Genomic DNA, 23,864 nt, shown 5'->3' with positions numbered 1-23,864 from the left:
TACATGGATCAGCTTACTGAAATTACTTTCTGGTTCAAATAAGGTAATTTCAGCAGATAAAGCAAACTAGTTTATTTCCAGTAATCTCCATTTGTATCTCGAATATCTCCTGTCACAGACCATTTAGTCAGTGCTCTCTTGCTAACCCACACAGGACACTAACTGCTATATCCACAAGCTGACCTCTGGGTTAAGTTTACAAACAAAAGATGAGAGGAGCTTGTCTTACAAGAAACTTGGGAATGTTCTTGCAGCATATTTAAATAAGTATTTGTTGTGGTTTATCTTGTCAGCAGCTCAGCACCACATGGCCATTCACTCACACCCACTCATCCTAGTGGGATGGGGAAGAGAATCAGGGAAAAAAAAAAAAAAAGGCAGAACTCCTAGGTTGAGATAAAGCTATTTAATAATACAGAAAAAGAAGAAAGAAATAATAGTAAATATTATAAATATATATTTACAAAAAACGTCATGTGCAATACAACTGCTCAGCACCTGCTGACAGATACCCAGCCAGGCCCCAAGCAGTGGCTGCCCCCTACCAATTCCCTCCAGTTTTATAGTTTCCACATGGTGTCAGAAGATATGCAACGATCCTTTGGTCAGTCTGGATGAGCTGTCCTTGTTCCTCCCAGCTATTTCTGCCATGTCAGCAAAGGGGGTGGGGAGCAGTAGGAGGAGCTGAAACACCCTTGGCTCCATGCAGCACTGCTCAGCAGCTAAAATATTGCTGTATTACCAACACTCTTTTTCTCCTAAAGCCAAAACACAGCATCACACCAGACACCGCGAAGAAAATCAGCTCTGTTCCTGCTGAAATCAGGATACTATTACTGTGCTGACTGAGAACTTTCAGTTGGTAGTAAATGTAATTTTTAAGGGAACGTATCTGAATTGTACCTTTAACCGTAGTTCAGTTCATCTTTTCTCACCAGAGACTTCCACCATCAAGACTGCAACAGCTTAGGCAAGCACAAAAAGTACTTCACTTCTCAAAGCTGAGACCTGGGTAATTTCAGAAGACATGCTCAGGTTTGGATTGCAGAGCTATTTTTAATAACAGTCAAAGCATAATTACTCTCATTTTCTAATTTTTTTTTTTTTAATTTTAGAAAACAATGCCTGCAAATCCCTCACATATGTTTTTGTTTGTTTGACACAGCAAAGTAACTTCCCAACACTGACAGTGATTGTTCAATTAAAGCTTGCTGATGATTTGATTGCTGTTTATTTAACATTAGACTAAATCTGCCTGGCTATGAGTGAAGGCCTTACTCTTGCATATTAGAGGCTCACTAGCTATAGAAGAGCTGCCTGTGGGAACACAATGTGCTCACATGGACTGCACTGCAGTCTTGAGACTTCTCATTACTCTGGCCACACTAAATAGGAGAAAAGGGAAAAGGATTTTTTATTATTATTTTTTTTAATGTGTGACACCAATTAATGAGATTAATAGCACTGTCAGTAACCAAGGCAGTACAACAACAAACAGGAAGCAGAAGGGCCACACTGAGCAGTAAAAACTCCTAAGCCATATGAAAGCTGTAAGAACCAGAGCAGTTTACCATCTTTGTGCAGATAAATAAGACAGATAAACGAAGGGGAAACACAAGCAGAGAATACTACCTGTGACCAATGCAGAAGAACAACAAAGGCACAAGTAGGAAGAGAAGCCAAATAATGGATCACCATCTCCATATAACTACTGCACAAGTTTATGAAAAGAGTCAGGATTTTTTTTTTTTTTTTTTTCAGTGTTTAAGTAGATGTTAAGTGGATCTTCACTTTCAACTTCATTCTTATCATTTTTCTATTATCACAGAAAAACATGTAAGAAAATAAATTCTCTTTTCTTATTTACCTCTATTCCTTTTTCACCCTTGCTGTCTTCTTGTTTCAGGCATTCTTGCTTCACAGGATAAGAAATCTAAATTAAATCCAATGCTCTGTCAATTTAGTCCTCTCTGTGCATCTTCTCTTCACTCCATATTGGTAATTCTCTAATTCAGTCCTTGACTACAGATAGCTTCACTATCTTACACTTTTTAGACTACAGGCATTATTATTTACAGGCGTTGTAATGAACTAGGGCGCACTCAGGAGGAGCTCTGAAACATTATGTTTTCCCTGGGGACTCTAAATCAATCAAGAGTATGTGTCTTAAAAAGCCACTGAGCAAACTGCAGCCTGCATTCTCTCCGTGGTTAGTCCTGAAACAGTTCATCCTCAGAGCAGTTATGGGCAGTTCATGATAGCAGACCAAGGGACCTGGGCACCTGGAAACCACATCCTTGTCCTCAGCTTACGTTTCTCTGGACATTTCTGCATTGTCCTAAAGGAAATCAATTTGAAAAATACTTACCTTTCTAAGTATCCAGGTAACACTGAGTGTATTACGCATGACGTGCCCAAATGGCCTGGGTACAAGCAGTTACTGCAGGCAGCGTCTGAACAGAAATATAGAATCTATAGCATTTAAGAGGATCTTTGTCCAGCACACGTGGAATCCTCAGGTATGTTCCCAATGCTTCTTAGTGTCTGCACACAGACTGCACACACATAAACATTTCAGCCTGAGAAGTTCCAGTAAATACAATCACAGAATCCAGTAATCTATCCTCTTTCTTTTCTTCTGCTTCAAATACAACTTAGTCACACCTTTTCCCCAAATTCCATCTCTATAGAGCTATTTACCTCACAAAACTCCCATTTCTTATCCATTCTCACTTGCACACCCCGTGTACTCACACAATCCATCTGCCCTAATCTATTGGGCCGTCTTCCCTCACTATTTAGTTACTCACTTCCCTCTGCTGTTCCTTCACAGAACAGACCAGGCTGGGCTCCGTGATATTCTCCTCACCTCTGAGGAACTGCACCTTTGAAAGGCAACAGCCACGCAAAGCTAACTTCAGATCCTTGTATATTGGGCTGAGTAGTTAGACTTTATGAAATGATAATGGAGATCAGTATGCCCCTCTAACAGGTTGGTGTGGCAGAGGAAGGCAACTGCACTCTTCTCCTTCCTCTCACCTTCTGACCACTTACATTTTCCCTCCTGAACAAATGTTGTGTACCTCACCAGCTCACATGCTGAGCCACCAAGTTAAACCATGGGAACACTCCGCACTTGGCAGTCTTCCTTTTCTTCCATTTCCACTGGCCATGCTGGACAACTGTGATAAGAATGAGATAACCAGCAGTGCTGGAACAAGAATAGCTGGAATTGAGCAGCCAAGGATGAAGACAAACAGGACCTGCAGTAGTCGGCCTTTAGATCAGCCTCAGAATCTTGGGGCTCCAGGTACTAAGCAACTCCAGTAAAACAAGCTTTAACTCCAGTAAAACAAGCTTTAAGGGAAGGGAAGATTTAATTAAGAAGGCTCCAACACAGCTGAAAGTCCTAAACTCTTATGATTCAGGCCCAAGACAACAGCTCCTCCAGAAACCAACAAAAGAGCCTGATAAGCTTATTGTTCCAGCTACTAGAAAAATCTGGTGCATGAATAGAGTGGTTTTACTCATTGAAAATTGCAGGGAGCTAGCAAAAAGAGGACAGAGAAGAATCCTTCATGTAAATAAGTGCACAAGAAGGTAGCAATTTCCACTCTCTACACAGTCAGAAATTTTGCAAGAGGTGACTGATACAAAATAGTGTTCTACTTACGGATGAACAAGTTCACGTGCTCTTCATCTTGTACAAGCATTTTCTATAAATCTAACATTTTCTCACACAGCTATTTGAAGTTAAACTCAAAACCAAAGTGTTTCAGTGGAAAATCTACGTTTAATGCAAATATGATACCATCATTGTATACGAATGGTGAAAGAAAAGTGCCCACAATAACAGAAGAGCAAATCAAGAGAGGTATTCTAACTCCAGCCTAACAACCTTGAGTGAACATTTTAGATGGAACTAAAAATAGACATTCTGTGAAACAGTCATAGGAGAAACTAACACAGCATGAGATACCACACCTGACATAAAGCTGAAGAGTGTGAAAAACATGTTTGATGCAAGTTTTAAAAGGATATTATTCGTCATACTGAGAGTAGATATGGATGTTTGTGTGGCCTTGGTAAAGACGTAGGTGTCCATTTCAACTGATAGCACCCTTTTCCTATATCTCAGAATTAATTCTTCATAGAATCATAGAATCCTGAGAGTTAAAAGTGACCTCTTAAGGCCATCTAGTCCAACTCCCCTGCATTGAACAGGGACACCTACAGCTAGAACAGGTTGCCCAGAGCCCCGTCCAGCCTGACTTTGAAGGTCTTCAGAGATGGAGCACCAACCACATCTCTATGGAACTTGTCCCAGTGCCTCGCCACCCTCACTGTAAAAGACTTTTTCCTTATATCCAACCTAAATCTCCCCTCTTTATGTTTGAAACTGTTTCCCCTTGTCCTATCACCGCAAGCGCTACTAAAGAGTCTGTCATCTTCCTTCTTATACAGTCCTCCTTTAGATACTGAAAGGCTGCTATCAGGTCTCCATGCAGCCTTCTGTTCTCCAAGCTGAAAAGCCCCAGCCCTCTCAGCCTGCCTTCGTAGAAGAGGTGTTCCATCTGTCAGATCATTTTTGTGGCCCTCCTCTGGATGCACTCCAACAGGTCTGTGTCTCTCCTGTATTGAGGACTCCACATCTGGATGCAGTACTCCAGGTGAGGCCTCACCAGAGCAGAGGAGGGTTAGGCTCCCCCTAAGGCTAGAGTTAGGATTAAGTTTAGGCACCATCAACAGGGTTGGAGTTCAAGTTAGGGTTACTCTTAGCTTAGGAATAGGGTTAGGCACCATCAATAGGGTTAGGGTTGTTAGGGGTAGGGGTAGGCTGTTCTTAGGGCTAGAATTAGGATTTGGGTTAGGTTTGGGCACCATCAATAGGGTTAGGGTTATGTTCTTCTTAGTATTAGGGTTTGAGTTAGTGGTTTAGGTTAGGTTTAGGCTCCCCTCAGGGTTAGGACTGTGGTTAGGGTTACATTTAGATTTAGGCCACCCTCAGGGTTAAGATTAGGCACCATCAAAAGGGTTAGCATTCAGGTTGAAGTTAGGCTCTGCTTAGGGTTAGGCACCATCAACAGAGCTTGGGGGTTTGGGTTACAGTTAGGTTTTGTGTTAGACTCCCCTTAGGGTTAGGATAAGGATTTGGTTAGGATTATGGTTAGCTTAGGCACTTTCAATAGGATTAGAGGTCATGGATAAGCTGCCCTTGGGTTATTGTTAGGCTTCCCTTGGGGTTAGACTCCTCCTAGGAACTTGGGTTGTTTGGGAAAGAAATGTTGTTTTTTCGCATAACAATAAGATGTTATGACTCCAAAAAAATCTACAGAGGTGCCATGGAGCTCTGATACATGATAAATCCCTGCTTGTAGAACAGAAGACCTGTGTTTTCGAGTAACATCAGGAAATATATTGGTACAAACCAGTTATGTGGTTTGAATGATAGACAGAGAAGAGAGGTTATCCCAGCATACCATAACAGTTAAAAAAAATAACAAAGAATAGGAGGAGAATAGAGAGGGTTAACCCTCTCTATAAGCAGCAAACAGGGGTGGGACATCTGCTGAGGGAATTAGAAGCATCAGATAGGAGTGTGAATCCTGAAGTACTCAACCAATGAGAAAACAGGCAAGAGAATTCATGCCAGGAAGTAGGAAATATAAACCATTGCATCTCTCAGATCCGACGTATCTTTTCTTAATGTTGCCTGCTATTACAAAAGCATGAAAGAAATTGTGATTCATAGCAAATTCTGCCTAAGCATAGACTACTGAATATGAGCATTTCTCACAGGGTTATGGTTATGATTGAGTTAGGTTTAGAGATATAGGTTTGAGTTAGGATCCCCTTAAGGTTAGAGTTTGGGTTCGGGACTATGAGTAGAGTTAGGGTGAGGCTCTCCTTGGGGTTAGGATTGTTAGGGTTAGGCACCATCAACAGGGTTAGCCTCCTCTTAGAGTTAGGCACCACCATTAGGATTAGGGTTAGGTTTAGGGTTAGGCTCTCCTTCAGGTTAGGCTTGTTAGGGTTGGGCACCTTCAATAGGGTTTGGCCTAGGGTTTTGTTTTCAGCAAATGATCGCTGTTTGTCATAACCTTCAGTGATGTCTGAAGCAGTACACATCCTTCATTGAGATGGCAACATTTTCCCACAATTCTATTTGAAAATGGTTTTGCTTCCAGATCAGTTTTAATTGTTTCTCATGGTTGTACATAAAGAAATGTCACGTATTAGTAGAGAAGATATTCCCCTCTCATATTTCACAGCTAGAAAACTAAGAAAGATCTATCTGTACAATGGGAAGAACAGAATACAGCAGATAACATCTCATTTTTATCAGAATATGACAGACATTAAGGAGCTCGGGTAGTCTTTATTATAGTTTATCTCTGGACTCGAGACGATATCTATTGCCCCTCACTAATATACTTAAAGAAAAAAAAAAGTAGAGAAAAAAATCACCAAAGAAACCACAATAGCAAGCTATCAGTCTCCACCTTTTTTTTTTTTTAATTAAAAAATAAAAAACAGACAACCTTCTCCCTTTTTGTCTCTGCAAAACCTGCTAAGCCAAAAGCTAAATGGAAACCGAAGGTGTACAGAGGGTATTTCATGGAATTGCAGGTTACAGGAGATCACGTTGGAACATGGCAACAAGACAAAACTGCAAAATAGCAAAGAGAGGAGATAATGAGGAATAAAGAAACACATTTGGCCACTGGAGAACTGAACATTCAGTGAAAAGATGTGAGTATTAAAAGGAGAGAAAACAGAATGGAAAAAGTGGGAAGAAAAGATGAACATGGAAAAGAGTATTAATTAGACCTTCAAATTAGAGGCCAGCTGTAGAAGAAAATGCTCTTTAATATTATGTTTCTAACTCAATTTTTTAAATCTTTCAGTTTATGCAGTAACACTTCTAAAAGAAGGAAGCATTCAGTTGTCATTCTATGTGCATCTAATTAGTCAATGTCAAAATAGAGAAGCTAACAAATCCATTTGCTCCATAATAGTGAAGAGGCAAGGTGCATCACACATTCCTACTAAGGAATTCAGTCTAAGATACTATCATAGAATGGCCTGGGTTGAAAAGGATCACAATGATCACCTAGTTTCAACCCCCCTGCTATATGCAGGGTCGCCAACCACCAGACCAGGCTGCCCCGAGCCACATCCAGCCTGGCCTTGAATGCCTCCAAGGATGCACCCAAACCTTTTAGAATTGTACTGCCACCCAGAAGCTCCAAAAACAGAAGGCTGAGACTGTGCCAACCCTAAGTCCAGACAGGATCTAGCACAAATGGAAAAACAAATCAGAAACTAAAAAGTAAACATTTGGAAGAAAAAAAAAAAAAAGAGTTAAGGCCATTGCCTTTTTTTTTTTTTAATTATTTATTTAATATTTGACATTTACATTTGTCCTTAGCATCAAAAGACTGGATTACTCAATCAAAAAAAAATATATATATATATATTTTAAGAGCTTCCCTCAGATTTAATTAATAGTAAGCGCTAAATATAATCCAAAACTTCAGATGGACTTCATATGGCAATAAAAAGCAAAGAAAAAAGAGCAGCAGTAATTTTGGCTCAGATTGATTCATTACTAGAAACTGTCAGACAAAAATTCAAACCAGCCATTGTTCCATTGCATGTCCTAGAGCAAAGACACCATTTTATTTTAAACAGGAACATCCACTAGTTCCAGAGCTTGGCACTGAGTTGCCAGGCTCTGCTGGCCCTTGATGGTAACCTACTCAATTGACAACTATTCCTCAGTCTCACAGCTATTTATTTTTATGGTAATATAGTTATGCCTTCTGCTCCATCTCAAGAAACAATGTAATTGTCATTTTAAGAGTCTAAAAGCATTAAACATTAATACAACAAAATGTAGCTATTATACATCTCTCAGTTTATAATGTCATATTTCAGATACAGTACTTCACATTTGTTTATTACTATTAGACAAACAATTTCACCTTAATTCTTATTTCTTTATGTCTCCTGCGTCAGAAAGACCTTAGTGAAAGCCATTAAGAAAACTCAAATTTCCCCTTTAGTAACGTTTTCACCACAGTGAAAACAAGCTTTATGTGACTATTGTATATGTTTGTGACAACACAAATGTATACCCATATCTGTAACCTCTTTCACCACCTCATCTCAGTATTTTTTAAAACCTTTGACTAATTTCAGGCAAATTCCCAAAGGAGTAAATAGCAGAAAAACCAAAGTTCCTTTAAATGGCTTAAAATTAGCTGGTAGCAGGACCAAAACATGCAAGTTCTTTTAATTGAGGAAAGAACTCTTTTCTTACACTCCATTCCAAGCAGAGAAGAATTATGAATGCCTCATCCAAAGGCAGATTTCTGACAGCTCTTGCACCTCAGTGGTCACAAAATCCAAGCAAAAAGCTTAAAGCCATCATGCATTGTATTGTTCGTTAATAAGAAGGAGTCTGTCTATCATTTTCATTAGGGTTTTTCACTTGTTTTCCCTTAAGAACAGCTTTACCAAGACAGCCATTTTCATGCATAGTGAATTGACAGAAAAGCAAAGGACATCTCCCCATTATGTTTTCCACTTGACTTTCATTCCTCCATCTTTTTCTTCAATGCTACCACGAAGTCCTACTGTAGTAAGGGACAAAAAAATAAGATTAAAACATCTATGATCTCTCACCCCAACTATGTGTAACACTGTGGCATTTTCAGATCACTGCTGGCTTCCCCTGAAAACTTGCTAAATTGGTTCCTCTGAAACAATGGCAACTAGATAACCAACTAGAACTTCAAATTATGCTCATGATGTTGAGATACTGAAAAATTCGGCCTTTCAAAGGCTCCATCTAGCTGCCTGAAACAAAATGCTGCCCCGAATAAACTCATTATATCTAGAATACACACTGTTCCATGCTAGGGAAAGAATCTAACCAATTAAACACAATATCAAAATAAAATAAAAGATAATTTGAGCAAGCCCAAAAGACACTGCACATTAAAAATAACTTGGTACTGTGAGGAATCTTAAGTTGTCTCTCTACATCTGTGTATATAAGAACTGAGGGCAAACACAGCTGCAGAATGTGGTCCAAATTCCAAAATTCATTCCCAGCTTTGACTAATTCAGTCACAAGGCACACTATAAATACTACTGTTCACCAAACAGGTGCATTAGGATGCAGTCTTTATATTGCTTAAAATAAAAATTAAAGTCCTAAGCCCACAGTACCTGAAGGAAACTCCTAGGTAACTTTATTTTGAGAAGAGTTATTTTGGCTTTCTGTAACTCAAAGAAATTACAGACTCCTGGCTTGCATAACAACAGCGTACCTACTTGATTCTTTTTTGCTGTGGTTCTATAAATAAGAGAATTCCACAACACTGAATCCCTCTCTCTCTCTCTCGAAGATATATTGCAATCTGTTCTTAAGAGTGCTGATCCAACTTTCAAATTCATAGAAACTAACCGTCAGTACAACTGGATGCTGAAGAGATGCAGTTGCATAGAAGTCTAAATACACAAATACTCACAGGCATCAGGATTATTCATTGAGATTATTAGCACAAAAAAAAAAAAAAAATGTTGGATCGGATGCTTGAAATGCAAAGTGGGTCAATACTTCACTCAGATAGAAATGAGTGGGTGCTGATTCTGAATACTCTGTCCCAGCCAATTTTAGGCACACACCTCCTGTTCACATTTTAGAAAGATGGAAAAAAACAACAGCAAGGCTTCGTCACAGTAATAATTCAGATTTAGAGTTCTTTTTACATGACAAGAGTTAAATGTAAAAAAAAAAAAAAACCAAGGTAGTGCTATGCTAAGCATTGCCACAAAAATCCCAGAAGAGGCGTTTCTAAAGGGCATTCCTCAAATCTAAGCTAGGTGTCTAATCACAGTATTCTCAGCTGCTCTTAAAGAAAGATGTCTGAACTTCCAAAGTTTAAAAAAAAAGAAAAAGACTAAAAAGACAAAAAACAAACAACCAAAAAAGAAACCTACAACATGCACACACACAAGAAAAACCACCTCAGGATAAGCCAGGCTCATGGCACTCAACAAAATGCAGGGAGTTAGCTTAAGACCATACTGTCAGTTCTAAAGGTGCGCACACAGTCTAGGTCATGCAGAACTTCACCTATAGGTTCACAAGGAATTTTACCTGGAAAATCCTTCAGCACCTGCAACAGGAAATGGCAGCTAAATTTTGAAGTAGAGGATCTATGTTCAATGAGGAGATGGGGCTGAATTATACAAGTCGTTTTGACACAATCTAAGATGCACACACTAATTCCCACCCACCTTCCTTCCTACCTTTAAGCCATAAATAAGAATGTAACTAGTAAAAATGCTTGGAGTCAAAAGTGAATGTGTGTTACCATTCATAGCTGAGAGGATTGAACTTGTACTATTTGGTATCAGGTACTGGTAGTCTGCAGGAGACTGATGGCTGCTGAGTCAGCCCAAGCTTGTTAACTCCTTCTCCAGAATCACACAATCACAGCACAGCTGAGGTTGGCAGAGACTTTGGATCCATCTGACCCAAGCAGCAACACCCAGAGCAGGGGGCCCAGGACCCCCATCCAGATGGCTTTTGAAGGAGAGCCTCTCTGGGCAGCCTGTGCCAGTGCTCTGTCACTTGTCAGGTTACTCCTACCTTTCTAAGGAGGCCCTTCTTGCATCGTACTAACTCTTCTACAATTCTCTTTCACACCAATCAGAAAGACAATTTAAGTTTCAAATCATACAACAATTCAGTGAAGAAATAAAACTGTATTCATCTGCACAATACAGCATTGGTGAAAAAAAAGATGAAGTCCAAAATGTCCTCAGACAGATACCACCAGTTAATGAAGTACAAAAAGCCACAACAATGATAACAGAAGGCCAGTAGTACAGGCCAAGAAACACTATCAGAAGAGCTGCAAACTACTGGAGAACAACTGACTAGTAACTAATGGCATTTACCACTACTGACTGTAATGCAGAGGAATTACACTTCATTACCAGAACACCACCCAGTCCTTCAGCCACCAGCTAACTGCCTGCATAACCATCTAAGATGTAAGATGTTAAGTTCTCCTGATTCCTAATCATTCATTTATGCAAGTATGCAATATGATCTGTTTATGCATCACCATCCTTGCTTTCACTTCAAAAAGTCTTCACGTTTTCTCTTCACATTTTTCTTTCCTGTGATTGCCCTCAATTACCCAATGCTGTTTTATATGTTCCCTGAAATGTTGGCTTGAAGCACGTACATTGAGCAATTACAATCACTACCTACTCAGCAAATAACATGGCAGAAAACAATCCAAGTCTACTCTGATCCAACATGTATGTGGAAATAAATACTCTGCAAAAAAAGATGGCTGTCATCTATAACAACTGATGATTAATTAGCATCAAAGCCAAAAGTGGTGGAAGAAAACGCTGGCTCTTTCTGAATGAAAGATGAAACACAGGTCTCCTCACTCAGTGTACCAGAACTTTTACGGATATGAAGAACTGATGTGTTAAGGAATATAACTGACAGTGAGCAGTGCAATGCATATATAATAGAAATACTAACATAGAGTGTGAAGTTCAATCCATGCATTGGATTTGATCTTATCAACTTCAGAAACAGTATTTCCCTTACTAAGAGTTACAAGATCAAGCACATTTAAAAAAAAAAAAAAAAGTTGAGAATATAAAGTACATCAAAGTGATAAATGCACGTAGCTGTTAACTGACATTAGGAAGCAGAAGAGACAAGAATTATGATCCTTTTCCTCCTAGCGTTACAGACTAAAATAACTTTCAACAGCTGCATGAATGCTTCAGCCTTATTTCTTAAATCCACTCACTATACTGAGGTCTAAGTGGATTCTGCACCTCAAAAATAAATCTCTTCCTGGTATTGAGGAGCACAGTAACAACCTGTGGACAGCCTGCAAGGTTTAAGGGACATGAAGAGCCTTCCACAGACTCTTGCCACAACGAGCACCTTACAGCACAGTGACTAGTGAAACACCGAGCAATATATGAAATGCTGTAAAAAGCACAACTTCTTTATTTTTTCTCTGCCTTTGGTAACTAAAGCATCCTGTTATAACAACAGAAACGAGCAACTTACACTATTGAGAAACTAGGTTACAGCACAGAAGAGTAATGTCAAGTAACTAGCTTGAATTTTAATGTGTAGAATAACGTTAACTGATGAACATTTAGAAGAAAATTACAGCTGTCAAGGGCCCAACTTCTCAGCAGCCCCAGGGCACTCAACTCCCATCATAATATGCACAAGTCTGTTACCTACATAGCAAGTGCCTCAACTGGAACGTCCTTTATTCAGAAATTGGACAGCACAAATGGTTCAGTTTCTATGAATTCTCAAACTACAAAACTCACAAACAGTTCTCTGGTATCCACTTACAGTTTGATCAAATAGGAATTTATTTAGTGCACTTCTGACAGCTAATCAACACAGCCCCGGTCCATGCAAAATATAAAACCTAACCAGGAGATAGCAGTTCTCAAAAAAAAACTAGACCCCCCCTCTCGTGATGGGCGGCCCAAGCATGTACTGGAGACAGGCTATCCTCCCCACTATTTTCTGATAAACCAGCATAGAAGAGATTTCATGTGTAGTAGGTTTGACTGAGCGCAAGCCAAATACCAAAGAAGGAAGACTTGCACCTTGGAATAATACCGACAGAGTGTAACACATGTGCATTTAGATGTAAAAAGCTGCACGAGAAACAAGATGATAAATGGTAATAGTCGTGATTGCTCAGGTACCCTTTTAAATTCTAAGCACCCATAGCTCATGCACAGAAATAGTACAGCACCCACATCTGCACATCTACAGATCCAAGGGAGCGCATCTTTTTAACGCTAAGGAGAACCTACAGCAAAAATAACGTTCCCGACTGTGGGACTGAGAACGAAAACGTCAGGAACACCATCGCCACAGACTTTTCGCAGGACAGCTGCACTCCCAAGCGCGGAGGGCGGGTTTCCTGGGAAGGAGGCGGCCAGGTCTCCCTTCTCGCCAGGTCTCCCTCCCTCCCTTCCTCGAGGGGGGTCAGCAGCGCGGCTCTCGGGGCACCGACCCTCGCAGCTCCGGGCTGTCTCCGTACAGACACGAAGGCGAGGGGCTGCGCTGGGCCCGGGATGCGGAGGAGGCACACGTGCGCGGCGGGCAGCGGGTGCCCCGAGCCCCGCTCCCTCCCGGCCGGACACACGACTCGTGCCGGCGCTCGGCGGCCACGGCCTCCCAGAGGAGCCGCCCCCAACGCGGAGGAGCGCGCCTTACCTCGAAGAGAGGACCGATCTTATTCTTCTCCAGGTAGGCTTGGATCCTGGTTTGCTGGTGAGACGCCATGAAGCGCTCCGGAGGTGGGAGCTGGAGCTCCTCTTCCCCGGCGGCGGCTGCTCCCGGCTGCTCCCCCGCCGCCCAAGGGCTGCCACGGCGGGAGCGGGGACGGCGCTGCGATGGGGCGGCAGCAGCCCGAAGTGCCCGGGACGGAGCGAACTCGGGGAGCGGGGGCGGGCAGCCGGCTGCCAGGCGGCGGCGGGCTCCGTCCCCTCAGGGAGCGGCGTGCAGGCGCTGCCTGGAACACAGCATGGTGCAGGAGGGAAAGAGCTGCAAAGGCGGCCCCGAGTCTGCTCCGCTCCGCACTGTGCGTGTGTGTGTGCGCGCCTGACAGCGCCTTGGTTACGGGAACAGCCGCGGCTCCGAGCTGCCGCCCTCGCCAGAGCGCCGCGCCCCGAGCCGCCGGCCGGGGGCTCCTGCCAGCGCGGCCGCTGGCGCCCGGGCTCCGAGCTGAAAAGGCGGGAGCGGGGGAAGGGGAGGAGAGCGAGCGGGCGGGCGGGAGGCGGGGGCGGCTCTGCTCGCTCTCTTTGCCAGTCAGCCCTGTAGGTCAGCCCCGAGGCGAAAAGTTGGCGGGTCGGGGGCGAGTCCCTGCGGCGGCCCGGCTGCCCTGAGGGGAAGTTCCACGGGCTGAGTGTCCAGCGGCACGGAGGAGCCGCTCACGGAGCTGGTGGAAAGGGTGTGGGGACGATAGCCAACACTTTCCCTTCTTTTTTCTGTTATCCTAAAATCTTGAAGCACTGCGTTTCTCACAATACCGATGGCATTCCCAATTAGCTGTACGGAGGATCTTAATAAAACGGTTGAAGTGCCCAAGCGGACAGATGCTCCCTGGTTGCAAGTTGTGTCAGTTCCCTCTGGTAGCCAAAGGGCTCTGATCCAAAACCCCACGAAGTAAATGAGAAGCGTCCAGCTAGCTTCAGGCTGCAGCAAGTCAGTGGCTACACCAGTATGTATTCCTTCAAGTAATTAGTTCCCCCACCTTTCCTAGAGCACGGTCATAAACAGCTTTTTTTCCCCCTTCTCTATAGAGAAGAACAAACAAAAATATGCTTATAGGATTTGACACTTGTGTTCTTCCTGCAATAACTGATTCTGCTGTACCAGCATTTACCTGATTTAAAAAAATAAAGAGTAGAAAAGGTGTATCTTATATTTTCATGATATTTCTTTTAAAAGCTTGAAACAGCTGTGGGGAGAGCTCACGTCTCAGCACATCTGCTGAATCAGATCACGCTGTGCTCTGCAAATGCTCAAGTACAGCCTCCCCAGATCGAGAGCTGCAAAAGAAGGATGACTTCAGTCCGGAGTCAAAGGAACATGAGTGCTGCTCGCACAGTCACTGACTGTTGTTTGACTTCAAAGTTCTCCTAACTGACCTAAAACTTCTGCCTCTACCTAGGAGGAGGTCAGGTGTGAGTCTGTGTGATAAAGATAGCTTACTGCATACTCTGTAACATAGGCAAAAGCTTGTAAAATCCTTTAACAGTTTGTCTGGAACATGCTCAGTTTCACTATTCATCCCAGTCCCAATGAGGCAGTTTTTGTTTTCTTTAGTAGCCACTAAAAATACTTTTTTTTTTTTTTTTTTTTTTTTTTGGGTTTTTAATCTGCTGCTAGCAAATCTTCTATGATTCATATCAGCTCAAAGTTTTAGCATATCATCTCCAGAAAGGGCAGCTACTTCACCTGGTGCCACTGAAATAACATCATGCTAAGCTAGTTTAATCAGCCTAATGAGTATCACAGTTATAAGGATTATTACCAGTGATGCAGGTTCTCTATAATGCCTCTAATTATTCCTGTCAAATGAAAATGTTTTTAAGGCTTCACAAGTTTCCGGCAGGTAGCTCTCCCACTTTGCAAAGCAATGCCTCCTTCCAATGATCTAAAAAGGAGAACAAGGAGAATGTATGTTTCTATAGCCATACACATCCTGACTTTTCAAAGCAGTAGTACTTCAGACCTGACCACACCAGCAACTCTGAGCTATCACTGTTCTACAGAAACCAACAAAAGACAGAGAAAAAGAAACAAGACTATCAACAGTACAACTAGGAAAGAGGACTTATCAAAGGAGATTTTGAAGACAGTAGAACTGTCTGCCATTGCATGTTGTGCAATAGAATAGGATCTCAGTGTTAAAACTTCAGGTTTTTTTTGTTGGTTGGTTGGTTTTTGGTTTTGTTTTGTTTTCATAAAACCACTGAATGGCTGAGATTGGAAGGAACCTGTGGAAGTCACCTGGTCCATTCCTCTTGCTGAAGCAGGGCCATCCAGAGCCAGTTGCTCAGGACTATGTCCAGGTGGCTTTTCACCATCTCCAAGGACAGTGCATCTTTCTGATACCTATTTTGCTCTGTTTCCTCAGATATGTAACATAGACTTTGCAGGTGATTTGTGAGACACTAGCAATGCTGCTGAGAAATCTTCAAAAGGCAAACAAAGAACTCATTTTCCAAACAGACACACTTCTTAATTCCACAGTTCCTGTAACAATTACCAGATAGGTGATTCTTTGATATGGATTACGCACTTGAGGGAGACATGCGCACAGACAGCTCTTTACCAAGAGCTTTGTGTTCTTGTTTTCTGGTTCAAGGTCTCCAGCAGCTCTCTAACAGAGAGCTCTGAGTGCTGAAGGATGGGAGTGCAGATGTCTCCTGCAGAGAGCACAGACTCAGTGACATGATGGAGTAGGAAAAGAAACCTCACTGTTGGCATTTTTTACTCTAATGTCATTATAGCCCAGTTGTGGCATATAGTTGCTGTACTGTATTGTCCTATGATCCCTGTTTCATTTTTTAGATATTATTTGCTAAAGCCAAACAACATTTACTCGTAGGAACATATTTGGTATAAAAAGCAGTATCCAGCTTGCACATCTATATAATGCTCTGGACTGAACCGTAGGAACAGTAACAACTGCAAGAATTTGCACGCAGACTTAAAAAAAATGTAAGTTGTCCTGATTTCAAGTCATATGCACCACAGAAGTGAAAACCATAAGGTAAAAAAACCATGGAGAGACCAAAAAAAAAAACAAGCTAATTTTAAGATGCTTATGAAGGCTCCAGTTTTTATCCTTTGTCTTCCCCATAATATCTGAGATTTGTGCATATTAACTATTGTTTTCTCATCCTGTCTTCATCAGTGGAAGAAGAGTGTGCACGATGTGTTCTGATTGGTTGCTTTTTATTTGAGTTACTTAGCTCAAGCAGGGTCCCATTAAGTAATTCTATAGTATACATAATTTCAGTCATGTCATCTATTTTTCATGAATAAGATTGCCGCAGTTCAGACACTGAGCAATAAATTTTCAGATTATGGGCACTCATGGTACTCACTGGGGTTAAAATACCCAGGCATTGCATGCAATAAAGGCACTCTTCAGGAGAATCAGAACTGCCACTGCCTAGCAGAAAAGGAAACTGATGACTTGGCTGTCTGTCACTCTGTGGTCACACATACTCAATGCCAAGTCAGCCATTTGCTCTCTGCTGGCTAAAATTTGATCCACGTGCTCTTTAGGAAGTTTATTTTTTTTTTTTTTTTGAGATGGCATCTAAAGTGCAAGTTAGATTAATACCGAAGATAAATTTATAGTAGCAATATTTGAGTTTATTACAGACCTTTACACAGCATTGTAGTTCCCAATAAGTGTTTCTATGCTTCAACAATCAAAAATTGTTGCTTGAAATTTCTTAACATTCCTTCAAAAAAACAAATGAGGAAAAAACAACAACATAGCAGGCAGCTGGTGGTATTTTCTTTAAAAAAGCTTTCAATTTGTCAATGTTTCCTTTGAATGTAATAACTCCATAACAAAGAGTTCTTCCGTTTCTGTGGTGTGTTTCTATTGAATTTGGTATTCTATACAAAGTTATTATCTACTTCACTAAGAGCAATGAGAGCCATTAGTCAACAGATAACTAAATATAGTTCTCATTGTATGTTTGTGCTTTAAAAATGCAACTGAAATTACCTTCGGGAAAATAAAAATCCCTCAGTTCCTGCACCTTATACACAAGGCAGTATTTTTTATGGCTAAAGCACAGCCTTGGAACTTTACAAACCCCTGTTGTAAAATTTTCTGAAACAGCATACACACACACTGGCTGAATACTGCAGTGCTTCAAGCTGTTTAAAATAATGGAGGTCTAGCAGTTCCTGACCTAGAAAGCTTCCATCTAGCTTTTTATTTAGTTATTCTCCTAAAAATGGATCTGCTCAGATAGTATGTTGTCAAAAGAAATTGAAGCATCTTAGTTTGTTGTACTGAAATATCCAATTTGCCTTTTATCCCATATCAAGTTAGCAGACAGAACTGGGAATAACGTCACTGGAAGGGTCATGCTAATGATTTTGTAGACTTAATCTTTTTTGGTGCATTTTTTTTAAACATGTTCAGTAGAAGATAATATCCCTAGTAGCATCAACTTGAATTTATACAACCCTGAATATCCATCCTATGTTTTTATATTCACACCCAGATAAGAGCCATGCAACTTTAAAATCCATGCTGGATTCACTGTAAAAAAAAAAAGATCACCATTCTCCTTGAACATTCGACCTGCCTAAGTTTTCAGTATTTTGGCCATTATTAATGGTGATCTTGGCCACAAAAACTCAACTTCTGTGATAAAACATTCCTATTCCCTGCAGGTAGGTCTGGAACACTTGGGAACATAAAAGCTTGCTTTATCCGCAGGCTCTCAATGGGGACAAGAGCAAATCACTAAAATCCTGGATTAAGAAGCCCACACTGTGCTTTAGGATGAGTGACTATCTCTCTAACTTGTCTTATTCTCAGACATATTGTGTAATTTGTTTTCATTCTTCATGTTCACCTTCCTGTTTTCAGTATCTTGTTTAGGAATGCCCTTCTCTCATCTTATTTAGAGACAAATGCATTTAAACGTCAAAAAAATTACTTACCTTATTATTAACCCAACCATTAACAGAAATCATTACCCTATGAAGAGATTTTTATCCATTTTTAGCATTTTTATAGTTGCTTCCTTCTGTTTGGCTACTCATAACCATAACACATAAGTAAAAGGAATAGTAGCACTACTAGAGCACGCTGGTCATAGGGCAGGACCCAATTGTATGTTAATCACAGAATGGCTTGGGTTAGAAGGGACCTTACAGACCATCTTGTTCCAACCCCTCCTGGCATGGGCAGGGATTCCAAAATGTTAAATGTGCTCCAAGGACAGATCTGCTCTAAGATTTCACAGTTTAAGCGTGGGAGACTACGGGCAGGCATTGTAAGGAAGCCAACTTAGCTGACAAGGCTGCTAAGGAGGGCTCTCAGTACCAGCATAAAGGCAGATAGACCAGATCATATTCAGCAACACTCAGGGACTGAAATAATTAAATAAAAGATTTATAGCACCAGCTGCCAGTTACCTTCTTCTTCCCTTCCAGAGGGATACAAATATTAATTTAATTACTTGGTAGTGGCTAAGAGCATAAAATACATTTCTTAAGGAACTGTTCCTTTCCCCTCCTCTCCGTGGCTCTGCCAGACCAGGAGCATCTGTCTGCACACTGTTATCATTTTGGGAGCATGGATGACAGCAGGGACTGAACCGAGACCTTTTGTCAAACCATGCTGTCTGGTCTAATTCTTCCGATCGGTACTTAGCACCTCTAACATTGTGCAGACCAGCCACTAGGGGGGAATAAAGAGTCACACTGCTGCCGTGGGTTGCGTTGGGCGCTGCCGTGCAGGACGCAGCTCAGAGGTGTCCATGAACAAGTGCAGCGCCTGTGTCAGCTGGCCAGTAGTTCGTATTGCAGTCAGATTGCATTTGTGCATATTGTATTCAGATAGCAAGGCTTACTTAAAAGTCTATAAACTTGGAATATGTTTGTGTACTCACTTGGTAATTACCATCAGTGCTTGTACTGCTAATTACTTGCAGCAATAAAGTCATGTATGCTCCCCCAGAACAAGAGCATTTTACCATGTTGTTTTTTGTTTTGTTTTGTTTTTAACAAAAAGCACGTAAGTCAGGCTGTTAGATGGTTCCAGGTAATCCTATTTAAAGTGCTTTGCCAGATGATAGCCATTTCAAGTATTAGATGGGGGGGAAGAGGGGTAGCAGCAGAGATTGGTCACAAGTATCTCTCTAGCCTAGTATAGCTGCTAAGCCGTAGCTTCCTGTATGAGATGCAGTCCCCAGCAACTGCTGAATGCAGGTAAGGCTACTAATGCTGTTACAGAGCCAGCACAGAAACCAATCTAGACTGAGGAAGCTTATGACAGGTAGGTTTTGATGCTTTTGTGCATATAACTTTGACTCCTCTGCTTTTAACAGCACACATTTACGCTAATCAAGGATTCTCGTCACTCCTTCGGAATCCCCAAAGTGCACAGGAGATTGTTTTTCATATTACTTCTTGTTACCATCACATCGCTAAAAATGAATGGGATTATGCTAAGAGCAACGCCAGCTTCCAGCATTTAAAAACAGAAAATTTGAAAAGACTACGCCAGAAATCATAAAGAGAGACCTTAAACTGCACTGTAAACATATAGATGTAACAATTTCAAAGGCTCTGGGCCACCCCAACTCCTGTTTCCCTCTCTGTGACACAAAGCTGTGATCTGTAGGAACTCTTATTTTATTATTTTTTTTTAAGTGGAAGTGAGGATTCTGTTTTTTATTTTATTGCAGGAACTAGAGGCAGAATAAAAGCAACTAGATATAAAAGGAGTAATGATAAAAAAAGATATATGAGTTGGCAACACTGTTGTATCTCCTTTTCCAGGCTTAATGTAGGAGGATTTGAAGATAATACTCAGGGACAACAGCTTAAAACTTGAAAATGTACTAACCTGGAGATGTCTATCTTCATGCAAAAATACAGGCAGAGATATGATTTGCTTTATAGTGAGAGGGAGGCTAGCAATGATCCCATCTTAATTTCCTGTAGTAGGAAGCTTAGCAACCATTCTGTAATAATATCTCATCTTAGGTGATTACTGCTAATGCTTGGAGGGATGTGAAATTAGAGGAAGTCCTTGAAATATTAATGCCAATGCCCATTATAGTCCTTGAAGAGGAGGACAAGGACCTTGGACTGAATGTGCCATTGAATGCTTGCCCTTGGCAGCACTGCAGCTATCACACACATCTGATTCTTTCTAAAGGGGGAAAATTCTTGGCTGACGATCCATCCCTTTGGGTGTGTTTCTCATGTACACTGCTGGACACAAAGTGACATCATCATGGCTGGTTTGCTTAATTGGAAAGAGAGATTGGTATTTCTGCTATGAAAGTAACTGGAGTTTAACATATCTGCAAGTATCTAATTTAAAAAAGTTTCAGCAGATTTTCCTAAAGCAGCATCTGCACAGGTCTACATATGCTGCTGTCTTAATAATGAGCTGTGTTTTCCACCTAATACACCAAATCTTAGCCATACAGCTGGTTCCCACTAGCTATTGCAAACTTTGGGCATTTAAATATTATGCATTACAATAAGAACACGCATCAGACAATTAGCAAAAAGGTAATTGAATTTGTCTCCTGTCCCAAAATAGAGGGAAAAGCTTGGCTTGTGATTAGTAACATGACATCCCCTAATAACATTTTAAAATGTATTTTTATACTAGGATTAATTTTCAAGTACTTGATAAAGCAATTTACATTTCATAAGCTTCATTGTCCTAAACAATTTTGAAATAAAGGATTACCTTCAGTAGCAAAATGGAAAGACTTATTTGGAGACTAGGTTACCTATGTGCCTGAGCACTTTATGAAAAGTGGTGGATGGTTATTTTGCTGGAAACATTTTTTTTCATGCAAATGGAGGAATGTATTATCGATCTTACAGAAATGCTGCATGTTCAGTCTTGTTCTTATCAGGAGACATAAATTCTAAACTAAGTTTAAAAATACATTCCTTTCAAAAGAGGAAAGCATGCAAATATAGGCCACATATTGTGGAAATACTAATTTAATGCTTAAGAAGAACACTTCAGTTAAAAATTAATTGTATTTTTAAGTGCCTTAGCAGTCAAGATATTAATATTTTTCTAATTGTTTTCCAACCTGCTTTAAATCTTAATAATGCGTTTGCATGAATTGGACTGCAGTTGTTTTGTTCTGGTTGGATTTATCAACTGAGTCGTGAGTGGTTTGTTCTGAGGGAAATACCTGTGCCCAGATACAAAAATTATAGTGTATTTTTGATAACGCAGTGCAGAAATTCAGCATAGTGGCTTTCTTTGCAACCAGAACTCTTTTCCAACTGTTTGTTAGGTAAGCATTAATGCATGGCTTAAAAACTGTAATTTATGGGCTTTACTACAATATCAAAGATAAGCATAAGAATTTTTTTCACATTTGCCTGCATTTTAAGGCTTCTGTGGCTAGCGCTGTAGGGGAGAGAGATTTTTAAAACAGAAATGGGGATACTACCAATTCTGCATTTACAAGAGGACTTGCTTATTCATGACATCTAATGATGGCAGGGAAACAAAAAGCAACATGGAGAAAAGCATAAGAAAATAAGTGGTTAGAATACTGTTAAGGGAGGAAACTATGCAAGTATCTACATAACTAATAAGAGCTTTGGGATTGAGCAAAATTCTAGAATCATGCAGTCTACACCAGCTTAGTTCTCTGAAAGGTATGGAAAGGATCATTGACCAGATATGAGGATTCATTAGATAATGATGAGTATCAAGCTCAGTATTCTATTCTAAGCTGACAGTTCTGTCAAAAAAAAAGTAAACAAGACATTTGTCTGTTTTGCCTAAGAAGACACAAGAGGATTCCAAGAGGTTTGGAATCATACTTATAAGACTGGACCCATGCCCTTAAATTTAGTGGGATCTGTATCAGGTCCATATACCCTTTCAAATGTAAACGATAAACCAAAGAGAAAGCTGGAAGCTTCAGAAGGAATTTTGAAAAGTTGTATTGCAGAAAACAGCTATAATTGCCAGATTTGTTGATGTAGCCTTCTTAAGTAGCAACATGCTGCATGTGCACAAATTTTGAACAGTGTTCAAAATGGAGCAAATACAAGAAAGATATAAGCATTGTCTGTGTCTCCCACAGACTGTGAGCATTAGGAAGGTTGATATTATTGAGCTTTAGATAAATTACACTGGTATTTAAAATATTTTGAAAGGTATGGAGAACCAGTTTGGATTATTGGAAATCGAGATGGTAGCGAACATTCTCACAAATAATTAATCCACAAGCCTTCTCAGGAATGCAATAGTTGTTTTCCCCAACGCCAATTTTCCCACTTCCTTTCTTCCTATTCACTTCCTGTTTATCATTTATGACTGTTATGAAAAGGTATTAAAAAATAGGTATGTTATCTATCAAAGTAGGTATGATCTATTTCTTGCCTCTTTATTAATAAGAATGCTCTGCAAATTCAATACAAGGAGGAGGGAAAGAGAACAATGATATCAGGTTTAGTTCTCTCTATGCACATCACATAGGACAGGCATGTCCAACCCACTATCCATACATTTCATGTGACCTGGCACAGCTCACAGTGCAGCTACCCTGTGCACCATGCCATCATGGCAGTGGCTCATCCCAGTTCCTCAGCACCAATCAGCCCTGTGAACCCATCTGGGCTGAAATGAGGGCAGTGCAGTGCCATCTAAAGTGATGGCAAATAAGTTTGTGCACTTTGATGCATTGGCTAAGCACAGTCCTGTGAACAGCAAAAAATACTCAGCTGTGCTTTTCATTTTGATACAGGAATTCATGAGTAGGTTTTGAGATTGCAAAACAAATCATCATTTTTTTGGTTTATTTGCGACTCCATTTTCAGTCAACATAAATACATTATCTATACATTTTTGAATTGAATGTATAGAGTTGCAATCAGAAAGCTGATCATGTTTCTCTACTGGACTTTTATAAGCCTTCTCTTACCAGAGAGATAAATACTCCTCACTTCATAACCATGCCGTATTTGTGTCATTGCTTTTCGGCAGTATTTGCATTTGTGAACAACTGTTGTCAAGGATGCAATACAGAAAGAGTAAAATTTCATCAAAAATCTCTAACACCTTGCAGACTCACTAAGAATCACAGCCACTGCCACCAAGCCAGACTGAGGCATTAGTTTCACAAAAACAGTCAGATATCCCACGACTTTATGGTTTTGTCCCTTTCTTTTCTTTATATGTTAATTAAAAAAATGTTAAAAAATTAAAGTAAGTTTTGTTACTTTATATTAACTGTAACTATATTAACAATATTTTATACTTTATGAGGGCTGCTCCAAAAGTAATTATTCCTGTTTTATTATGTTGGCCCACGGCATCAAATGTGGATGTTGATGGTATGGCAGTAGAGGTTAAATCTCCCCACCAATATTGGATTACATTTTCTTGTTATGCAACAGATGGCAACAGAGCTACCTACACTGGTAGATTTTTACAAGTATGGCATGTAGGCTCTCATTCGTCACTGGCAAAAATGCATAGCTAATAATGGTGACT

General features: G+C 40.5%; 1 protein-coding gene across 4 annotated transcripts in view; it reads right to left on the bottom strand.

Moving 5' to 3' along the window:
- The window catches only part of C3H8orf34 (chromosome 3 C8orf34 homolog), a 193,070-nt gene extending 179,263 nt beyond the window's left edge, over positions 1 to 13,807 (bottom strand). For all 4 annotated transcript variants that reach the window (XM_031604863.2, XM_090137683.1, XM_090137681.1 and 1 more), the window contains exon 1: positions 13,313 to 13,807. In XM_031604863.2, coding sequence (XP_031460723.2) covers positions 13,313 to 13,381 — 69 coding nt within the window. In that variant the 5' untranslated portion in view covers positions 13,382 to 13,807. The remainder of the gene's footprint in view (positions 1 to 13,312) is intronic.
- Positions 13,808 to 23,864: the final 10,057 nt, after the last annotated feature.

The sequence above is a fragment of the Phasianus colchicus genome, chromosome 3, assembly GCF_987193195.1.
Source record: "Phasianus colchicus chromosome 3, bPhaCol1.hap1.1, whole genome shotgun sequence".
NCBI lineage: Eukaryota > Metazoa > Chordata > Aves > Galliformes > Phasianidae > Phasianus > Phasianus colchicus.
Note: the sequence above shows the minus strand (reverse complement) of the source record. Positions and strands in the feature narration are given on the sequence as shown.